Below are 20,453 nucleotides of genomic sequence, written 5' to 3' on the forward strand. Positions count from 1 at the left end.
TGAAAAGTCTACATCCAGGTTGAAGTTTGGTTAAACCGAGTGATGGTGAGAATGCAGAGCACCTTGCGCCAGCTAATAGCTGAAGCTGTAGTGACATATGAGGAAAAGCCAAGAGAACAATGGATATTTGATTACCCAGCCCAGGTAAGCAAAAACCACTGTGATTCAAACAAAAAAGAGGCAAGAACCAAATGAACCAAGTTCATTTATTTTTATTCCATCTAAATTTTTGGTCCTCTTTAGGCAGCATACACACCTAATTCTTCCATCTCCTGTTTTCCCCACAACAACTCTGTGAGTGAGTTGACTTGGGCTAAGAGAGAGGGACTGGCCCAAAATCACCCAGTGAACTTTCAGGCCTAAGGAACTTCCAGCCCAAAATCACACTCCTGATTTCTAGCTCAACATCTCAGCCACTACTCCAGAGTGGCTGAAATTGTAGCAAAATACAAAGGTAGACAGAAGAAGCCTTTTTTTGTAAGTTTAAGCTTCAGATCTGACTACTCATACCTCCACAAGGGCAATGTTTGTAGATGATTCACAGGACTGAAACATTTCATAATTTGTTTTTGTCTATGACAGATTGCTTTAACATGTACCCAGATCTGGTGGACTACGGAAGTTGGCATTGCCTTTTCACGACTGGAAGAAGGCTATGAAAATGCAATTAAAGATTACAATAAAAAGCAGGTGAATAGGAGGTCTCTCGGTTCACCTTACTTTAAAACATTGGTGCGGGCAATGATAGAACATGAGTGCGTTTGTGTGTGCATGTGTGTGTCAGGGGTGGGTTTCTGCCAGTTTTCTAAAGGGTTAGGGGTGCAAGGGTCTTGTAACTTGACAGCTTTAAGACTTGCGTGGTTCAAATGCCAGAGTTTCTGAGCCAACATTTTGGTTGCTAAGCAAGTGCGTTGTTAAGTGAGTTTCACCACATTTTACAAGTTGGCCACACATCCCAGTCACATGGCTGGCAAGCCACTCCCACCCAGTCACATGGCTGGCAAGCCACTCCCACCTGGTCACATGGCCAGCAAGCCACTCCCACAAAGCAGGCCACACCTACAGAAGAGGTTCTAAAAAATTTTGAAACCCACCACTGGTGTGTGTGTATATACACTTATATCAAACAAGTTTCCACAGCTCATTCTGAAAGAGATCAGAAAACCCTTTCATCTCTTTGGTTTTCCTCTTCACAGATTAACCAGTTGAACACCTTAATTACGCTGCTGATTGGGAGCTTATCTCCAGGGGACAGAATGAAGATTATGACCATTTGTACTATTGATGTGCATGCCAGGGACGTCATTGCCAAAATGATTTTAGCAAAGGTATATTGTGAACAAAAAACTGTGCAGTATTTTGTTCTTGGGCATGTTTGAGCAAACCTTTTGTTCTGTTTGTTCGTCCTGAAATTTCTTAATTTCAGGTTGAAAGATGAATTGCAAGAGTCAGTCTCCTCCAGCCTGGGGCACTTCAGATACAGTGGAGCACACTTTTTATAACCCCCATTGAACATGTCTGGGAGATTTCAGGATTGTAATTTGATGTATCCACCGTGGAAAAATGAATGAGCAAAGAGGTTGGGCCATTCATAACACTACAAATTGTTTGAGTTAGCAGATGCCACAGAACTCAGTCTGCTCCAAGGCATGAACAATCATGAAAAAAATGTGTAGGACAATTGTGACTGTTCCAAACATAAAATGAAGTCTTCCTCTCTTAGTGTGTCTTTGAGAGGTCAAAAGTTTCGGAATTTGACTATAAAACTTCAATAATCGGATCTCCGAGAGATCCGGTTATTGTATTGGCAATAGCATGAAACCTTCTCCCTTATTTACTAAGGGCAAAAAGATCTGCTCTGGCAGTGATGGCGAACTTTTTTCAGCACAAAGCGCCCAAACCAGAACATGCGTGTATATGTGTGGATATGTGTGTGCCCGAGTGCCGGAAACACAAAGATCAGCTGGACTGTGAGAATGCACAGGCCAGCCATTTGATCTTCGGGTTTCTGGCATGTGCATGTGTGCCAGCCAGCTGATCTTCGCATGCAACGGAGCACTGGAAACCCTAAGACCAGCTGGTTGGCACACTCATGCCTGTTTTTTGGATTGTTTTCAGGCCATTTTGGGCTTGAAAAATGACCTGAAAATGACCCAAAAAACAGCCTGTTTTGGGGGCATTTGGGGGGACATTTTCAGGCTGTTGCTCCAGCACCCACAAAGACCAACTGGCTGGAAACCAGAAGAGTAGTTGGCAACGGCAGACATATCCACAGAGAAGGCTCTGTGTGCCACCTGTGGCACGCATGCCATAGGTTCACCATCACGGTGCTATGGCATGAGAAATCCAGAACAGGTTGTTCCACTTGGTTGCATTAACATACATGATTGGAAAATACACACTTGGAAAGTCGGTGTATGAAAGGTTTTTGTCTGTTCACATAGTCAGCCGCCTGACAAAAGAACACCAAGAGTTATCTTTAACCTTTAGAAAGAACATTGTTAAAAATATTAATACTGCAAACCATTGTTCCAGCTGGATGGAACAATGGAGGAACGTGGAAGATCACCTAGCTTTCACTAAAGGCAAAAGAATTATCATCCATCCATAATGAGGAAAACCTTCTTTATTTAAGAAGCTTGTGATGTTCATAAATGAGATGTGCATAAAAGGTTGGTGGTCAGTTTGCAAATCCCAGGCCAGCTGATGGCACAATGGATGTCTTTTGTAAGACATGCATACAAAGAAGCAAGATCATTATTCATTCATCCATCTCTGGATCAGTCCTAATTTAGTAGATAGTCGTGGCATGGCTATCTTATTTCCTGCTCCCCCCCCCCCAAGCTACCCAAATACATAGCTGATACAGCTGCAAAAAGGGGATATTAAAAGCTGATAATGAAACAAAATGGCTGGAAAACTCTCATCCTGAGAGTGTTTGGCTCCATCCAAGAGAAAATGGCTGCCACTCCGCCAACTTGCTACTCAGTTCATTCGCTTCTTCTGTAAGACACACATTGAAGGAAGCAAAGCCCTTAGTCATTCATATTAATAATAATGATTGCCACCAGCTATTCCCCTTCTTCCTCAGCTTCTCAGTAAACCCCAGTAAGGGCCTCCTCACACACCTTAGTCAGAACTAAATTGCACTCCTTTTGTGACAGGTGGAGAGCTCTCAGGCCTTTACGTGGCAGTCCCAACTTAGGCACCGTTGGGATGAAGAGAAGAGGCACTGCTTTGCCAATATCTGTGATGCTCAACTCCAGTATTCCTATGAATACCTTGGCAACACTCCTCGTCTGGTGATCACCCCGCTTACTGACCGGTACGAGCTCACCCTCACAAATTTGAGCCTGGCACAGCCTGATCTGTCGGGCCCAAAAGATAACATGCCTAATCCCTGTGTTTTGCAGTTGCTATATCACCCTGACCCAGTCCCTCCACTTAATCATGGGAGGAGCCCCTGCAGGCCCTGCAGGAACAGGAAAAACCGAGACAACCAAAGACTTGGGCAGGGCTGTAGGAATCATGGTGTATGTCTTCAACTGCTCTGAGCAAATGGACTATAAGGTAGGGATCTAGCGGGCGAAATGAAATATATGGGTCAGGAGAACAGCTTCCATCCTATAAAGTCTCCTGTTGTTGTTCTAAATGAATGCTTCCGCATCGTTTCTTTGATTCGATTCAAGGACAAGCACTTAGCGCATTTGGGTCATGTGCAAATCGCTTAGAAAAGAAATCCAAAGGAAAGGGTATGAGAGAACCATTCATTGAGAGCTACAATTAAATATACATGAATTTTTGTTGGTTATGCAAAGATTGTGTTACCTTTAAAGCAATGGGCTTTTCCCCAAGTTCCATGCAGTAAAATAACCATTTTCCATCTGCATTGTTTCCATTTGGCAGCACTAATTATACCACTCAAAACAGCCCCCCCCCCAAAAAAAAAAGAAGAAAAAGAAGAAGAACAAGCTGCTCATCTTTACTTGAGTGCTTTACAACAGTTTCTTTTTTAAAATGTCCTTTTTGGTATTACCTCATCTGTTTTCTGCAGTTTGTGAGTACTAAGAAGAGGGCAATTGCCTGTCAAATATCAGTGATGGTTGGGGTATCTCCCCCTTGCAAAGCACTCATTTCTAAAACAATGCATCTCATTTTGCGAAAACAGCCTCCCCCAGCCCTCCCAGAGACCCTCCAGAAGCTGGAAACGGTCCATTTCTGAACTTCCGGTATGCCTGGTAGGACTGTTTGTTGCCCTCCTCAGGCTTCGGAGGTTTTCCTGAAGCCTGGGAGGGCAAAAGCGTCCTCCCCCAGCACTTCAGAGGCCCTTTGAAGGCCAAAAATCAGCTGGCTGGCTGGCGTGCGCATGCGTGCTGCAGCTGATCTAGGGTAACGGCTCACGTGCCCTCAGAGATGGCTCCACATACCACAGGTTCGCCATCACAGCCCTAGGATGTTAGGAATACTTGCAAATCTCCCCCATATTAGTCCTTAAAACCCAATCACTCCCCTACTTGCTAACTCTTGATAGGGCTTGTTCATTGAAATATCACATCATTCCACTGGTATTTCCATCAACAAACACCGCAATACTGTATGGCCCATATTATTTTCACTGTGTACAAAATAAAGACAACTGCAATTTAATAATACTTGCCTCGGGGGGAAAACCCAAACCTTCATTCGGAACAACTTTTCTCTCTTTCTCTCTCCCTCTAGTCCTGTGGAAATATCTACAAAGGGCTGGCCCAAACCGGGGCCTGGGGATGTTTTGATGAATTCAATCGGATTTCAGTAGAAGTCCTGTCAGTAATTGCTGTACAGGTAAATCTTTTCCACAAGAGGCCGGTACTGTTGTGTGTAAATAACTAGAAGCAGGGGAGGTGATTTCATCTTGATGATTGCAGCTAAATGTCTATCTTGTGGGTGTTTCAAGAACAACAGCTGCTAAAAAAAAGGCTGGGCAGCTAGTCCATCTTTTTTATGTTCTGATGAGATAAAAGATATGGAAGTGCTAGTGGGAGGCTGTTCAAAGGAATAAAATGTTCAGGACTCGGTGTAAAAGTCTGCGAATGATGCAGAGCAATCACACAATGAAAGATTTGTATGGGTAAAGTAGTGCTATAGGAATAATGGATCAGATCCAAACATCCTATAAATGGAATCCTGCAGATAAAATGTCCCAGAAAGCAGAAGGAAACCTCTGTGCATGCTTTTTCTCCATCTTCTATAATATCCCTTGCAGCTTCTATAAGCTAAATCTACCAGACCAGAACTGCAAATTTCAGGTAACCACTGTGTAACAGCAAATGGAGCTTTATATGCTTCATGACTGCCATCTAATTAGTGATGGTCTGAATCAGGGGTGGGTTGCTGCCGGCATTACTGCCGGCTCGGTGCATGCGCAATTTGCCAGTGCGAACCGGTAGCAACCCACCTCTGGTCTGGATTTTTGGAATCCTAATCTGGTAGCTCTGTTACAAACAGGATTATATCCAAAATTTTAATCGTTACAGTGGAATCTGCCTATAACTGTTAACTATAATTAAGCAATTACTACTGCCGGCATGAAGCATCAAGTTGTCTCACATAAAACGTTGAAATAAGTTTAATATTAGTGTAGCACTATGACAAGTTGTAGATGTGACTGATTGTCTCAAATGTTGATTATGAGACTGCCATGAATGTTGTTTTCAAAGAACCCAGAGAGTTCCCCAGAGTTCCTTTATTCCTCCTCACTGGATTGATGGGTGCTGAGACTGCCCAGAACCAAGCAGTCAGTGAGATGTTGTCAAAACCACACAATAGAGCCCATTAGATTTGACAACATGAAACCGTCCAGAAGCTATTCATAGGAAATGCTTTCTCTTCTCATTCTTAACAGTGAACAATTTGCCATTTATAGCTGAACCCTACAGCGGCATTTTAAAAATGGGTACTTTTCAACTTGCAAAAAGCCTTATTCAGATGCATAAGCATTATTTTAGTCATGGCTAATTTGCCATAAAATGTCCTGGGAAATGAATGTGTGAGCTTCAGTGTGCAGTTATTCCTGGGTTTATTATTTATCCAACATGCCTTGGGTATTATCAGTGCCAAGTAGTTTGAATTGTTATACATTTATATGTAAATATTTGTACACTGCTCTTCATTTTTCAAATGCAGCCACGTGTGAATCAATAAAATGATCTTCTGCTCATTGTTTAGGTTAAATGTGTTCAAGATGCTATTCGATCCAAGAAGAAGACATTCAATTTCCTTGGAGAGATTATCTCTCTGATTCCCACTGTTGGAATGTTTATTACCATGAATCCTGGGTATGCAGGTCGTACTGAACTGCCTGAAAATCTGAAAGCTTTGTTCAGGTATTAATATCTTGATGAAATGAAGAAATGTAGGTTGGCTTGAATAATGAAAAAGTTTGACTTGGGGAATTGGCTCAAAAGAAAGACAAAGCATTAAATACAAAAACTCAGGTGGCTATGTTTGTTTTGGCTTTGAAGCTAAGTGGGGCATTTGGATGAGAGGCCTGCAAGGAATATCTGGGACTAATATGAGCATATCTCTCAGAAGAAACGATGGCAAACTACTTCTATTATATTGCCACTACAAGAACATGTCCATATTCATGTCTATTAAATCAGCAAGAGCTGAATTTGACATGGAAATGTATATTTAAGATTGCCTACTTTGGCAGTCTTTAATGGGACATAGTCCCCCAGAATGCCCATTTCAAGAAGGCACTCAATGAGATGCTCCTAAATTGCCAAATTGAATACTTTATTGTCATTATACATATATACACAGTATACCCATACAACGAAATTCACATAACACCCAGAGACCAGGCCCAGCACACATGACAATCCCTCCACACCAGTAGTGGGTTTCAAATTTTTTTAGAACTTCTTCTGTAGGTGTGGCCTGCTTTGTGGGAGTGTCTTGCCTGCCATGTGACCAGGTGGGAGTGGCTTGCTGGCCATGTGACTGGGTGGGTGAGGCCAACTTGTAAAATGTGATGAAACTCAATTAACAACGCTCTTGCTTAGCAACCAAAATGTTGGCACGCAAGTCTTAAAGCTGCCAAGTTACAAGATCCTTGCACCCCTAACCCTTTAGAAAAACAAACAAACCCAGGGGTGTTCTAACTTGACAGCTTTAAGACTTATGGACTTCAACTCCCAGAATTCCTCCTCTCGCTCTTCATCTTGATGATGAGTGGATGGGCAGGGGGAGGGAGCTGGAACCAGTTCTAAACGGCACTGTAGATTTGTGGAACCTCTTCTATATAAGAGTTTAGAACTGGCAGGAACCTACCCCTGCTCCACACACCAAAAATTCCCTGCCCCTAAACCACCCAAGCATCCACACGACAGACCAAGTAATGCTGTCCAACAGCTCACTGATGGTGGCCCTTTAGTTCATTGTTAAGTAAAATTATAGCTCTGGAACAAAAACTATTCAGAAGACGTGTGGTCCGAGCTTTAATTGTTCTGTATCTTCTGCCACAAGGCAACAGTCCAAAAAGATTGTAAGCAGGATGGGAGGAGTCTCTGAGAATGTTGTGCAACTTCTTCAAACAGCAAGATGTGAAGATGTCATTCAGGGCTGGTAGCTGAAGCCCGATGATATTATGGGCAAAATGTGTCACCAGCCAAGAAAGGCTGGAAATCCTTGAACTAGTATATGGACTGGGTGCCCTAAAATAGACTTTCAAAGTATACCTGAAGTCCCTTTATACTGAAAATGTGGCTAGGTATATTCAAAATGACTTCTTTGCATAAAATATCATTATACGAGAAAGCTGTCAATTACACATCACCCCCAAAAAATGTATGCATAATTGTTTTATCTTTTTACAGCAGGTGGATTTTTTTTCTAATAGAGGCACTTGAAATTGAATTGTGTCTGGCACTTGCAGCGAGTGCTCCCTGTAACTGAATGGAAAGATGCGCTGTTGCTTGTGCAGTATAAGCACTCCACATGTTCATTTTCCCTCATGTCCTCTCGTAGGCCCTGTGCCATGGTTGTTCCTGATTTTGAGCTTATCTGTGAAATCATGCTTGTTGCTGAAGGTTTTATTGAAGCGAGGCTCCTGGCCAGGAAATTTATTACTCTCTACACGCTCTGTAAGGAGCTACTTTCCAAGCAGGTAATTGAATGTGGTTCCACAGCTCTCCTATGGCGCCAAATATTTCAAAGCAAACAAAAGAATTGGTGGGAAAGAATTGGCAGAGATTTCTGAAAATTTTACAGTAATATAACTCACTGAATTCCATCTCCAATACTCCATTATGCCGTGTGCTGTTTCCAAAGCCCTTGATAATACTGCGAGAATGTACAGATTTCAATATCTGGAATAAATCCATGATAAATGCAGCTGAACACCCTGTTCATTTGGGTAGGCCAAAACGGCCTGCAGGAGCCTTCCCCGACCAGGAGAACCACAGACGTATTTGGATTTCAATTCCTATCATCCCTGTTCAGCATAATGAGGGAGATGGGATTAGTGGTTCAGGAAAATATATAGTAACCTCAGTGGGGAAAGCTGGTTTAAAGCAGAGGCGGGCTCCTACTGGTTCGGATCAGTTCAGCCAAGTAGGTAGTAACTCGACCGGGCCATGTGCCCAAACCGATTCTCTCGGTGGCACGTAGCTGCCGCCATCTTGTTTTTTGCTTCTGCATATGCACAGAAACATTTTTTTTTATTTCTGCCCATGCACCTGAAGCGCGTCCCCAAGCAAACCGGCAGTAAGAGATGCCAGAACCCACCCCTGGTTTAAAGTCTTTGAGAAAAGACTTTAAAAGGTTTGTGAAGGGCCATCTTCTTCTGATTAATAGTGGATACCTTTGCTAAGGGGAGCATCGGTCCTTTTTTCTCATTGGAAGTGGATGATCTTTTGTGCCTTATTTATTCACCTGGCATTCTAATGGCATTTCCTGTCTCTCAGGATCACTATGACTGGGGGTTGAGAGCTATCAAATCTGTGCTAGTGGTGGCAGGGTCCCTGAAGAGAGGAGACCCAGGCCGGGCTGAAGACCAGGTCCTCATGAGAGCTTTGCGAGACTTTAATATACCTAAGATTGTGACTGACGACTTACCTGTATTCATGGGACTCATTGGGGACCTTTTCCCAGCCTTGGATGTACCCCGGAAGCGTGACCTGAACTTTGAGAAGGTAAGTTCAAGCAAGGGGCTAAGGAAAGCAACTAAATGCTTTTTGTTAGAAATACAAGTACTTTCTTCTGTGGGAAACTCAAGATGTCATCAGAAGAACAGCCTTGATTCAGAAACTGCCCTCTCTTCTTACTTGTTATAAGACTGAAAAACAGGGCCTATAAGGAGAATCATGATACCAGGCCATGCTTCAGAGGATACAGAGGAATTTGCTTGGCCCATCTCTCTCTCTCTCTCTCCTCTCTCTCTCTCTTCCCCCTCTCTCTCCTCTCTCTCTCCTCTCTCTGTCTCTCTCTCTCTCTCCCCCCCCCTCTCTCTCTCCCTCTCCCTCTCCCTCTCCCTCTCCCTCCCTCCCTCCCTCCCTCTTTCCCTCTCCCTCCCCCCTCTCTCCTTGTTTTGGTCAGTCATGAAGATTAATAGAAATAACCCGGAATACAGTAGATGGATAAATAAAACATGCAAGACTGACCCAATCAGGAAACAAATCTGTTTGTGATTTCTCTTATCCTCAGATTATTAAACAAGCTGTTGTTGAGCTCCGTCTTCAACCCGAGGAGAGTTTTGTTTTGAAGGTGGTGCAGCTAGAGGAACTACTGCAAGTCCGACACTCGGTGTTCGTGATTGGAAATGCCGGCTCTGGCAAGTCACAGGTGGGAACCCTGCTTCACCACTCAGGACTTTTTAGCCAAGGACTCAGATGTGAGTTCAGTATCATCACCGAGGGCCAACTGGAAATAGAAACGTTTTGCTTAAAATTGGTTTCACAGAACATGGCAGCCATCACACGCTGACTCCCAGAATATTTGTGATTGACAGATCTTACACCTAAGGTCAGGGGCCTGAATGCACTGCTGTCTGGAGGAAGCCCAGATAAGTGGTTAGCTACATCACACGCTGGTGGTTCCAATGATCTCATTTGCTTGGGGAAGTGGGATATAAAGCATTTGGATAGACAACAACGGACTTTGGCTAAACCAGGGGTCAGCAACCTGAGGCTCTGGAACCGCATGTGGCTCTTTCATCCCTCTGCTGTGGCTCCCTGTTATCGGTCAGCTACACAATTGATAGGGCTTTCAGTTAGGGCAGGTAGAGGAAAAAGGATGCCGTGCTAGGAGGAGACCCTATGGTGAGGGAACTGGACTTCTGGTCGGCTTCAGAATTGAATGGGGTTAGGACTTTTGTAGCTCTTTGAGTGGGTTTGGGAACCCTCCTCATCTTTGGTCCTGGTTGAGATTATATTCCCTCAGATAGAACTGGTGCACAATTTGGACATTCTCTAGAAATCTAGGCTTCTGCTGGAAAAGCAGGTAGCAGGCATGCCAAGGAGGCCTTTGCACAATCCTGGATTGGCATGTCCTATTCACAGTAACGTAAGCTCTCATCACCCTCTGTTTTAAACTATTGCAATGTGCTCTACATAGGGCTTCCCTTGACTACTATCTGGAAGCTATTCAAATGCAGTGAAACAAATAATTATAAATTCATCTTGGTGCACCCATGTAACATGGTTATGTCAATTCATCCTATACGATTTAAGAATTAAGAGCCGTGGTGGCGCAGTGGCTCAGCCACAGTGAATGTAGTACTGCAGGCTACTTCTGCTGATCACCGTCTGCCAGCAGTTTGGCAGTTTGAATTTCATCAGGCTCAAGGTTGATTCAGCCTTCCATCCTTCCGAGATGGGTAAAATGAGGATCCATATTGCCCCATATTGTTGGGGGCAATATGCTGACTCTGTAAACCAAATCAGTTTAGAGATAACTGTAAAGCACTGTGAAGTGGTATATAAGTCTAAGTGCTAAGTGCAAAATGCTAAGATCTGGCAGAGAGAACATGCTTCAAGTCCCTTTCACAAAATAATCCCATTTAGTGGGAATCAGGAGTTATATCCCTGCCCCACGAGACATCATTTCCCCCTGATTTAGATTCCCCTTCTCTATTTCTACAGGGCACTAAAAGCTTGGTTCTTCTGCCAAGCATTGACCAGATCCCAGGATGAGCTCAGAGATAAGGCTTTTGAACAAGACCTGAGCTAGCCAGCCTTAGTTGATTCCCTGATTATTATTATTTCTGTTGTGTTAGCCTGTTTGTTTATGGTCTGGGATTACATATTACATTATAATACTTTTAATTCCCAATTTTTACATGTAAGCTACCCAAAGTCTTCCTTGCAAATTAGGCAACCATACATATCCAGTCAATCCAATATCCAGTCTGGGTCGGTCACCAGGATCAGAGGTCTACCCTTCCAAGCTTTCGGACTTGTGCTGGAACCCATCAATTCAATCAATACCTTTGGAGTTCCAATTGTGGGGCTTTCCAAAAGTGTGTTAGTGGCTGCATCTTTTGCGTAGGCTGGTTCGAAGAAGCTTAAAATTGAAATCCAATATATCTGGAGAACGCCAGATTAGGAATGGACACAATAGTGTGAACATGATGGACAAAGCACTCAATCTTTTCCTTCTGGCAGGTATTAAAATCTCTGAATAAAACTTATCAGCTCATGAAGAGGAAGCCTGTAGCTGTTGATCTTGATCCTAAAGCTGTGACTTGTGATGAGCTATTTGGCATAATTAATCCAGCAACAAGAGAATGGAAAGATGGTAAGAAACAATATAGCTACTTTCTGGAGATTGTAGCTGAACAACATTTTTTAATTTGAATTGTTGTTCAACTACAAACTCCAGAGATCACAAAAAAGGTGATTCTATAAAAGCTGAGAAAACAGTACAAAATAGCAGATGTGTTACATGAATGTGCATAGAAACATCATAACATTTGTTTTACAGAATGACATTTAATTTTTTTCCCTGAAATACTACTATTGTGGCACTATATTTTTTTTAACAAAATTAGAGTCTTGATGAAAATAATAATAATTACAATTCACTTATCTTCACTTAGAATAATGGCTTGCTTAGGAAGCTCAGAGATATTTTATATGGGAAAATTACATACTACAGTCATGAACTTAAAACACATTCCTGCTGTTTAAAATTCTAATACTATCACTTTCTTAAAAGAACCCTTTGTTACACTGTGTATAAATTCTTCCCCACTTCAGTTATTTGTGCCAACATCAAGCAGGACAAAAAAAAAAAAAAAAAACAGGATTATTTTTTTATCCATGGAATATCCGATGACAAATCTCTTTAATGATTTGACATTTAAAAAGCTTATAACTAAGGAAGATACCAAATGCATATACTGTATATGATAGCTGCCAACTGTTATCAGGTTTATTTTAATTATTCAAAGAAAGGGTTTTTTTTTGTTTCCACCACTTTTACTGTTCAAATTCTCTGAAACATTTCCAAAATGATTTGAGACCAATCACATTGGAAGCAGCTTCAACACTTTGAAAACGACATATGAGCCAACCAGTTCTTTACTAAACAAAGGCAAATGGATTATTATTATTATTTGTGACTTGGTATGACTACTGTTACACTGGTGTGAGTTAGCAAAAGGAGAGAGAAATAGGAGAAAGGAAACTCAATTCTGGCCTGGAAGCGCAGGTACATAGGGCTGTAGTGGCACAGTGGTTAGAAAGCAGTACTGCAGGCTACTTCTGCTGACTACCAGCTGCCAGCAGTTCGAGTCCCACAGGCTCATGGTTGACTCAGCCTTCCATCCTTCCGAGGTGGGTAAAATGAGGACCCAGATTGTTGGGGGCAATAGGCTGATGCTGTAAACTGCTTAGAGAGGGCTGTAAAGCACTGTGAAGCAGTATATAAGTCTATTGCTATTGCTACTCCATTATACAGGCCAGTGATGGGTTTCAATTTATTTCACTACCAGTTCGCTTGTGTGCATGCTCGTGCGATGCTTCTGCACAGAAATGTCTGGTTGGGTGGGCGGAGCCTCCCGGCACCGCCACTACTGGTTTGCCCGATCCTGGGCGAAATGGCAGAAGCTCACTTCTGACACAGGCTGATAGCTGAACTGTCTACCAGCCAGTACTCTTGTGGGGCACAGATAGAAAGCAACCCCATTGGTCCAGCCTTATATAGAGAGGTTAGGGACTAGAACCCTGGGAGGGACACACACCTGATTTGTTGCTGGATGGATATGCTGCTGCTCTAACCTAAAATTGGAGAGAGGAAGAAGGAGAGAGGAGAAAATTGTGGTGGGGGAGAAAAATGAGGAGAGAAAATATACTATAGAGTGTTGTAGAAGGCAATGGCTGGAGAGAAAATATGGAGAGTTAGTGTCAGTGTATAGAGCAGTTTTTGGTGTCCAGTCAGAGAAGCTAAGTTGTAGAGGGATGACATCTTTACCCAAGGTCCAAGATGGGAAAGAGATAGAGAGAACTGCCCATGGACAGAAGATTGGAATCTTTGGCAAAGCTGTAGTCTCTGTACAAGGATTGAGCAGAAGACTGCAAAGAGAGTTTTGTTCCCCAAATGGAGGAGGAGCCTTCTGAGTATTTAGGCAAGAAAAACAAAATGCACAGGTACAGTATATGTGGTACCTTGCTCAATAGTAGTGAGAGGGATCTTGGAGTCCTGGTGGACAATCATTTCAATATGAGCCAGCCATGTGCAGCAGCTGCCAAAAAAGCCAACACAGTTCTAGGCTACATAATCAGAGGGATAGAATCAAGATCACGTGAAGTGTTAATACCACTTTATAATGCCTTGGTAAGGCCACACTTGGAATACTGCATCCAGTTTTGGTCACCACGATGTAGAAAGAGTGCAGAGAAGAGAAACAAAGATGATTAGGGGACTGGAGGCTAAAACATATGCAGAATGGTTGCTGGAACTGGTATGTCTAGTTTAATGAAAAGAAGGACTAGGGGAGACATGATAGCAATATCTCATGAGTTGCCACAAAGAAGAGGGAGTCAACCAAAGCACCTGAAGGCAGGACAAGAAGCAATGAGTGGAAACTAATCAAGGAGAGAAGCAACTTAGAACTGAGGAGAACTTTCCTGACAGTGAGAACAATTAATCAGTGGAACAGCTTGCCTCCAGAAGTTCTGAATGCTCCCACACTGGAAGTCTTTAAGAAGATGTTGGATAACCATTTGTCTGAAGTGGTGTAAGGTTTCCTGCCTGAGCAGGGGGTTGGACTAGAAGACCTCCAAGGTCCCTTCCAACTATGTTATTCTAAGTATCTAAGTGTCATTTATAAATGTAGCTTATTTCTTCCTTTATTCCCTCTATAGTTACTAAAATGGAGGACTCTAGCATGGTCTCCTTCTTTATTGCACAATTTAAATTAGTGGTGAATGATGACACCAAAGTCCTTCTGCTTCACCTTCTTTGGGATGACTCTCTGTCAATTGGAGTATGCCTAGAATTTAGAAAGCCGGTGTTTTCCCACTTGAGGAAATGGCCCAGCTGCAGCTCTGCAGAGATCCACTGATTCACCTGGAAAAACAATTATAGTTGTGCCAGGAAATACACTCACTCAGCTGCCAAACAGGGATAAAAATACTCCATCAGAAGTATGCAGAGTTATTTGGAATGGCACAATCCCTTGTTTGGCAGTATCTTAAAAAGATACATAATCTTGTTCTAAGGAAAAGTTTATGAACATCTGGAGTCAATTTGCCCCCATTCATATTTACCAGGGGCAAATATGAATACATTAACATATCTGTTGCTAATTCTCTTTGTGGGGCAGCCCCATATAGAGCCAGAAAGTAGCTAGGTGATAGCTCCCCCAATACATGATTTTAAAACACCAGTCTGTGTAGAATATAGTGGCTTTACTGTTCGAAGTGCCTTGCTGTTAATATTCATGTACAAAGCCTTGAAGCACCTAAAGAATTATCTCCACTAATGTCAGCAATTTAGACACTTATGATCTTTAGGGCAAATACTGTTGGTGATTTGCAAATCTGCTGAGAACACACTACTGAACCCTTTTTTGCAGCAGTATCTGTCTTGTACCAAAATTCTTTACCATCTGTAAGACTGAAATGGGCTCTTTAGGTGCTCTTTGAAAATTGTTTATGTCAGCTTTGCCGAAGACCAAATAGTATTTCCCCCTGTTTTCTGGATGATGAATTTCTAGCACATTACAGCTTGGGGATTTATGTAAATGAGATGATAATCACAAATAGTTTAATAACTTTATTGGTCAGCATATGTTGATATATGTTTTTATCAGCTCTGTGCCTTCTTTCTGCTAAAACATTATGGCAACTTGAGCACATACATGCATATTATAAAATTCATTGAGAATTTCTCTGTTCTGGACAGGCTTATTTTCAACTATAATGCGAGATCTAGCTAATGTAACTCACCGCGGACCTAAATGGATTGTTCTAGATGGAGATATTGATCCCATGTGGATTGAATCTTTGAATACCGTGATGGATGACAACAAGGTCAGCACAATCATTGGCATCCACTTTTATGAAATTAGGAAGTTGCATTGTATGATTTGATTTCCTCCTTCCTAGGTGCTGACCTTAGCCAGCAATGAGAGAATCCCACTAAACCCCACCATGAGGCTTGTGTTTGAAATCAGTCACCTGAGGACAGCAACACCTGCCACGGTGTCTCGAGCAGGAATCTTGTATATCAATCCCGCTGACCTGGGCTGGAATCCGTAAGTCCTGATTCCCTTTGAAAGTGTATCAGTGCATCCATTTTTAGATGTGGGATGTATAATGGGATATCCCATTATAGATCAAACACAGTCCTCACTGGTCATATGAAGATGTTGCCAGGAATCTATTATTGCACTATTCCAGATTATTCTAGTTCCAACAGCAAGTTACTTGCTGCCTAAGCAAACCTTGGACAGACAGTGCTACATGAGACAATGTAATCATTAAAGAAAATTTTCCCTTGACCCATTTCCTAGGTCCTGGAACCCCTCTGTAGTGCCTGGATATTATTATGGGGTTAACGTCCTCCATATATAGTATAGTTGCTATGACAGCATAAGGACATTTGTGAAGGACAACGTCTGCCTCCATGATGAGTGTGACATTATGATTTCTCCCTCCCTCCCTTGGGTTGCGCAGAGGGGAGAGAAATGAATTTGGGTTTTAGAATAAAATTGAGAAGGCGGGATGAGATATTATTGGGAACAAGTACTAATAGATCAACTATTAACTATTGTTTGATTGTCAATCCTTGCTTCTCCTTTTCCTTTCAAACATGTTGACCTGTTCTCCAAAATAAGGAACTTCTGATGCTTTATTTTTACCAAAAGGCGTAACTTGTTTATGCAATGTAGTTTACACAAAAATGATTAGCTTCATAGGTAATTACCAAAACACACTGATCATACACTGATGGTATTTATTGAGTAGTATGTGATGTCTTTCTTAACAGCTAAATATCTTCCCTGTAATTTAAATGGCATTCCTATAAAGATGTAGTGTAAGAGGGGGGGGGGGGAGAGAAGAATAAAAAATATCAGTTGATGGGTAGAATGTACATGTTACATGCATGAGAATGCATATTCAATAATTAATTTTATGTCACTCGATAGAATAGTGAGCAGCTGGATTGAGCGCCGAGAAGTGCAATCAGAAAAAGCTAACCTGATGATCTTGTTTGATAAATACTTACCCGTTTGTTTGGACAAACTGAAATTTGGATTCAAGAAGATAACCCCTGTTCCTGAAGTGACTGTGGTGCAAATGATTCTCTATTTACTGGAATGCCTCTTGACCCCAATCAACACACCTCCAGATTCTCCCAAAGAGCTATACGAACTCTATTTTGTATTTGCTTGCTTCTGGGCTTTCGGAGGAGCAATGTTCCAAGATCAGGTATCTTCAGAAATTGAAGTGATCAGGTTTTCCATTACTATAATTCAAGAGCTATCTCAATATAGATCTGTGATGGCAAACCTATGGCACACATGGAAATTGGAAAATGGGCTGTTTCTGGCCTCCGGAGGGCCTTCGGGGGGGGGGGCATTTTCAGCCACCCCAGTTTCCAAGAAAGATGTGCGCAGTGGTGGTGGGGGTCATGCACACATGCACAGGGGTACAATGTGGGGGGCATTAAATTATAGGGTAAGCATACGAGCATGCGCGATGCTTATGGCACCCGAGGTGAAAAAGGTTTGCCATCACTAATATAGACCAATGACGCCATAAGCAACGTTGAGTCCATTTTTCTATGGGCCTTTTCAAAGGTTTCTGCACTGACACAATTGATACCAAAATCACTTCCATCTTCTTAGGGTTTAACATTTCATTGATATGTTATATTGTTTACCAGGATTCTTTTCAAGGCCACACGTCCTTTAGAATCAATGGAAGTAGTGGGGTTTTGGCCCATCTTTGAAGGGGGAAAAAATCATATATTTCACTATTACTACTGCATTGTGGTCATTTGGGCCCTCATTGAGATGAATGGGGTAATGGGTTTTGGGAAGTTAACCCTGTTTATCATAGCAGTTGATTCAGATCATTCACTCAGATTATGCCTGCATTTGATTTATTTTTTAAGTTCATTTAGCTTTGATAAATTTTCTTTTGATGTTTTATTATATTCCCTCTGGTCAAGTCATGTTTTTAGAACATATTCTAATTTAAATCAAATGTAAGTTTAAAACCATAATAAATATGCATAACTTTCTCCGCAGCTTGTGGATTATCGTGTGGAATTTAGCAAGTGGTGGGTGAATGAATTTAAAACAATCAAATTCCCATCTCAGGGAACGATTTTTGACTATTACATTGACCCAGAATCAAAGAAATTCATGCCATGGACTGATAAAGTGCCACAATTTGAATTGGATCCAGATGTCCCATTGCAGGTAATTTGCTGGAAATAATTCTGCTTCTGATATTGCTTGTTTTAGAGTAGTTTTAGAGTTGTTTTGCAGTATTCTGAGACAAAAATCACTCTCACATCAGCAAAAGATGCTGAATCTACTAACTCAAAACAAGTTCAGGAGAAATACAGATTGTGAGATACCAGATTCTTGTCTTGTATCTACCTACATCTTATATCTAAATCCTTCAAAACAACGATTACCACTGCAGCAAAATTGGTTTTAAAAAATGAACAAATAGTATGGAATATATATATATATATATATATATATATATATATATATATATATATATATGTGTGTGTGTGTGTGTGTGTGTGTATATATATATATATATATATATATATATATATATATATATATATATATATATATATATATATATATATATATATATATATATATATATATATAAGCTGATAACAGACAGAAGCTGTGGCTTAGTGGTTAACAAATCTGCCTAATATGTAAAACAGCCCAGATTCGAATCCCAGTAAGGGTATGGCTAGCTGATGAGAGCTAAATAGCTTGAAATAGATCTATATAGTCTCCCTTTATTTATTTATCAGCACAAATACTACATATATATATATATATATATATATATATATATATATATATATATATATATATATATGTGTGTGTGTGTGTGTGTGTGTGTGTGTGTGTGTGTGTGTGTGTGTGTGTGTGTGTGTGTGTTTGTGTGTGTGTGTATATATAGATATAGATATAGATATAGATATAGATGATATAGATATAGATATAGATATAGATGATATAGATATAGATATAGATATAGATATAGATATAGATATATATCTCAATCAGATAGAATAAATGAAAGGTAAACATGTCTGTTGTGATACGGTTGTCATGAAATTTAAAATAGAAGTCCTGCACAGCTACGGTACTTTAATTATCCTGGTGGATTAATTATCCTGGTGGATGTTTGTATCTTACTGTGGGTAAGCCACATATTTGTAGAAGAATAATGACAGTGGGTCAATACTAGAGGAAATCAACCCTGACTACCCTTTGGAAGGATACTGAAGTCGAAGCTCAAATACGTTGGCCACCAAATGAGAAGAGAGGACTCAAAGGTCCAGATGTTGGGAAAGATTGGAAGCAAAAGGAAAAGGGGGCGGCAGAGGATGAATTGGCTAGAGAGTGCCATTGTTGCAATGAACATGAATTTGGGCAAACTCTGGGAGACAGTGGAGGGCAGGGAAGGCCTGGAATGCTATAGTCCATGGGGTTGCAAAGAATTGGACATGACTTAGTGACTGAACAATAGCAATGAGAGTGGGAGCATGTGCAGAGTTCCAGCTGCCTTATTCCAGGCTGACCCGATCCTACCATCCTTGCCAACTTTATCATTCTGTGGCCATGACACATACACAGTTCTCGTGGTGGTTTTTGCATTTTCCCTCTTTAAGGTATATTTTTGCTTTTAAGTTTTGCCTTAAAAATATATTTTTGCATTTCTACTAATTTGGAACTTTCCCAAGCTTCCTGATCCCTTCCTTTTATACATGGCTAATATGAGGGCTGGCACTCAAGACTGGTTTTCTTTTCTGGGGCTGAGAACACGTTGTTACTGTTCCACTTTGGCTGCAACGACATCATCTGTACTTATAGAGCAGTTATCCTCTGACTTTTAAAAACAAATATTTTTCATTACATTAATTTATTTAATTAATGTAAATTTAAATTTTAAAAAATCAGCTCTGAGAAGTAGAGATATAGGCAATATTTTTGCTTCAAATATTGTCAGTGTAGTATTCATGAGCTGGAATAAGGCTTAGTAACAAGGTCAGCCAATGGGAGCTGAAACAGCTAGGAGCCAGGGCATGGCTTAGCTCTGCAGCTCTGAGTCTGTGCTGAGCCAAAAAAACCTGCTTTGCTGCTCTGAACTGAAACTGTAACTGTTCTCTTCTCTGCCTGTATTTTACTTGTATTTACTACCATGTTGGAAAACCTGCTTTTGGTATTGTATATTTACTTCATGTGTTATATTATATATAAAGAGAAGTTAATGAATCCTGCTGAATCAGTTTCCTGTGTGCGCGTTCTGGATGTGTTTGCTGCAACAAACTCTGACAAATATCTTATTCAAACGCAGCTGGGTTTTGCCAACCCTGTGTGTACATTTATTTTCAAAGGGAGCTCTCTCTAGCTACAAATGCTTCTTTTCTTAGAAGCTATTTCATTATTCGGTTTCTTTTAAAATTACAATTCAGGTTGTTGTTCTTTTAATTGATGTAGATTTCATAGGGGGTATGTTTTGCAGGCTTCAATGGTCCACACAACAGAAACCATCCGGATTCGTTACTTCATGGACTTACTAATGGAGAAAAAATGGCCAGTGATGTTAGTTGGGAATGCAGGCACTGGGAAGTCAGTGCTGATGGGAGATAAGCTGGATACTCTGAACCTGGATGATTTTATGGTGCAAGCTGTTCCCTTTAACTTCTACACAACTTCAGCTATGCTTCAGGGTAAGGGGATTGGATGG

General features: G+C 41.2%; 1 protein-coding gene across 1 annotated transcript in view; it reads left to right on the plus strand.

Moving 5' to 3' along the window:
* DNAH17 (dynein axonemal heavy chain 17) overlaps positions 1–20,453 on the plus strand; it is a 150,911-nt gene that overhangs the window by 52,719 nt on the left and 77,739 nt on the right. Inside the window, 16 exon segments of the mRNA XM_032239003.1 lie at positions 19–144; positions 583–690; positions 1,197–1,328; positions 3,165–3,325; positions 3,414–3,570; positions 4,720–4,824; positions 6,208–6,365; positions 8,014–8,152; positions 8,952–9,179; positions 9,691–9,828; positions 11,649–11,781; positions 15,394–15,521; positions 15,597–15,745; positions 16,640–16,922; positions 17,747–17,920; positions 20,229–20,436. Of these exon segments, the coding sequence (XP_032094894.1) occupies positions 19–144; positions 583–690; positions 1,197–1,328; positions 3,165–3,325; positions 3,414–3,570; positions 4,720–4,824; positions 6,208–6,365; positions 8,014–8,152; positions 8,952–9,179; positions 9,691–9,828; positions 11,649–11,781; positions 15,394–15,521; positions 15,597–15,745; positions 16,640–16,922; positions 17,747–17,920; positions 20,229–20,436 (2,527 nt within the window).

This window comes from Thamnophis elegans, chromosome 2 (assembly GCF_009769535.1).
Source record: "Thamnophis elegans isolate rThaEle1 chromosome 2, rThaEle1.pri, whole genome shotgun sequence".
Classification (NCBI taxonomy): domain Eukaryota; kingdom Metazoa; phylum Chordata; class Lepidosauria; order Squamata; family Colubridae; genus Thamnophis; species Thamnophis elegans.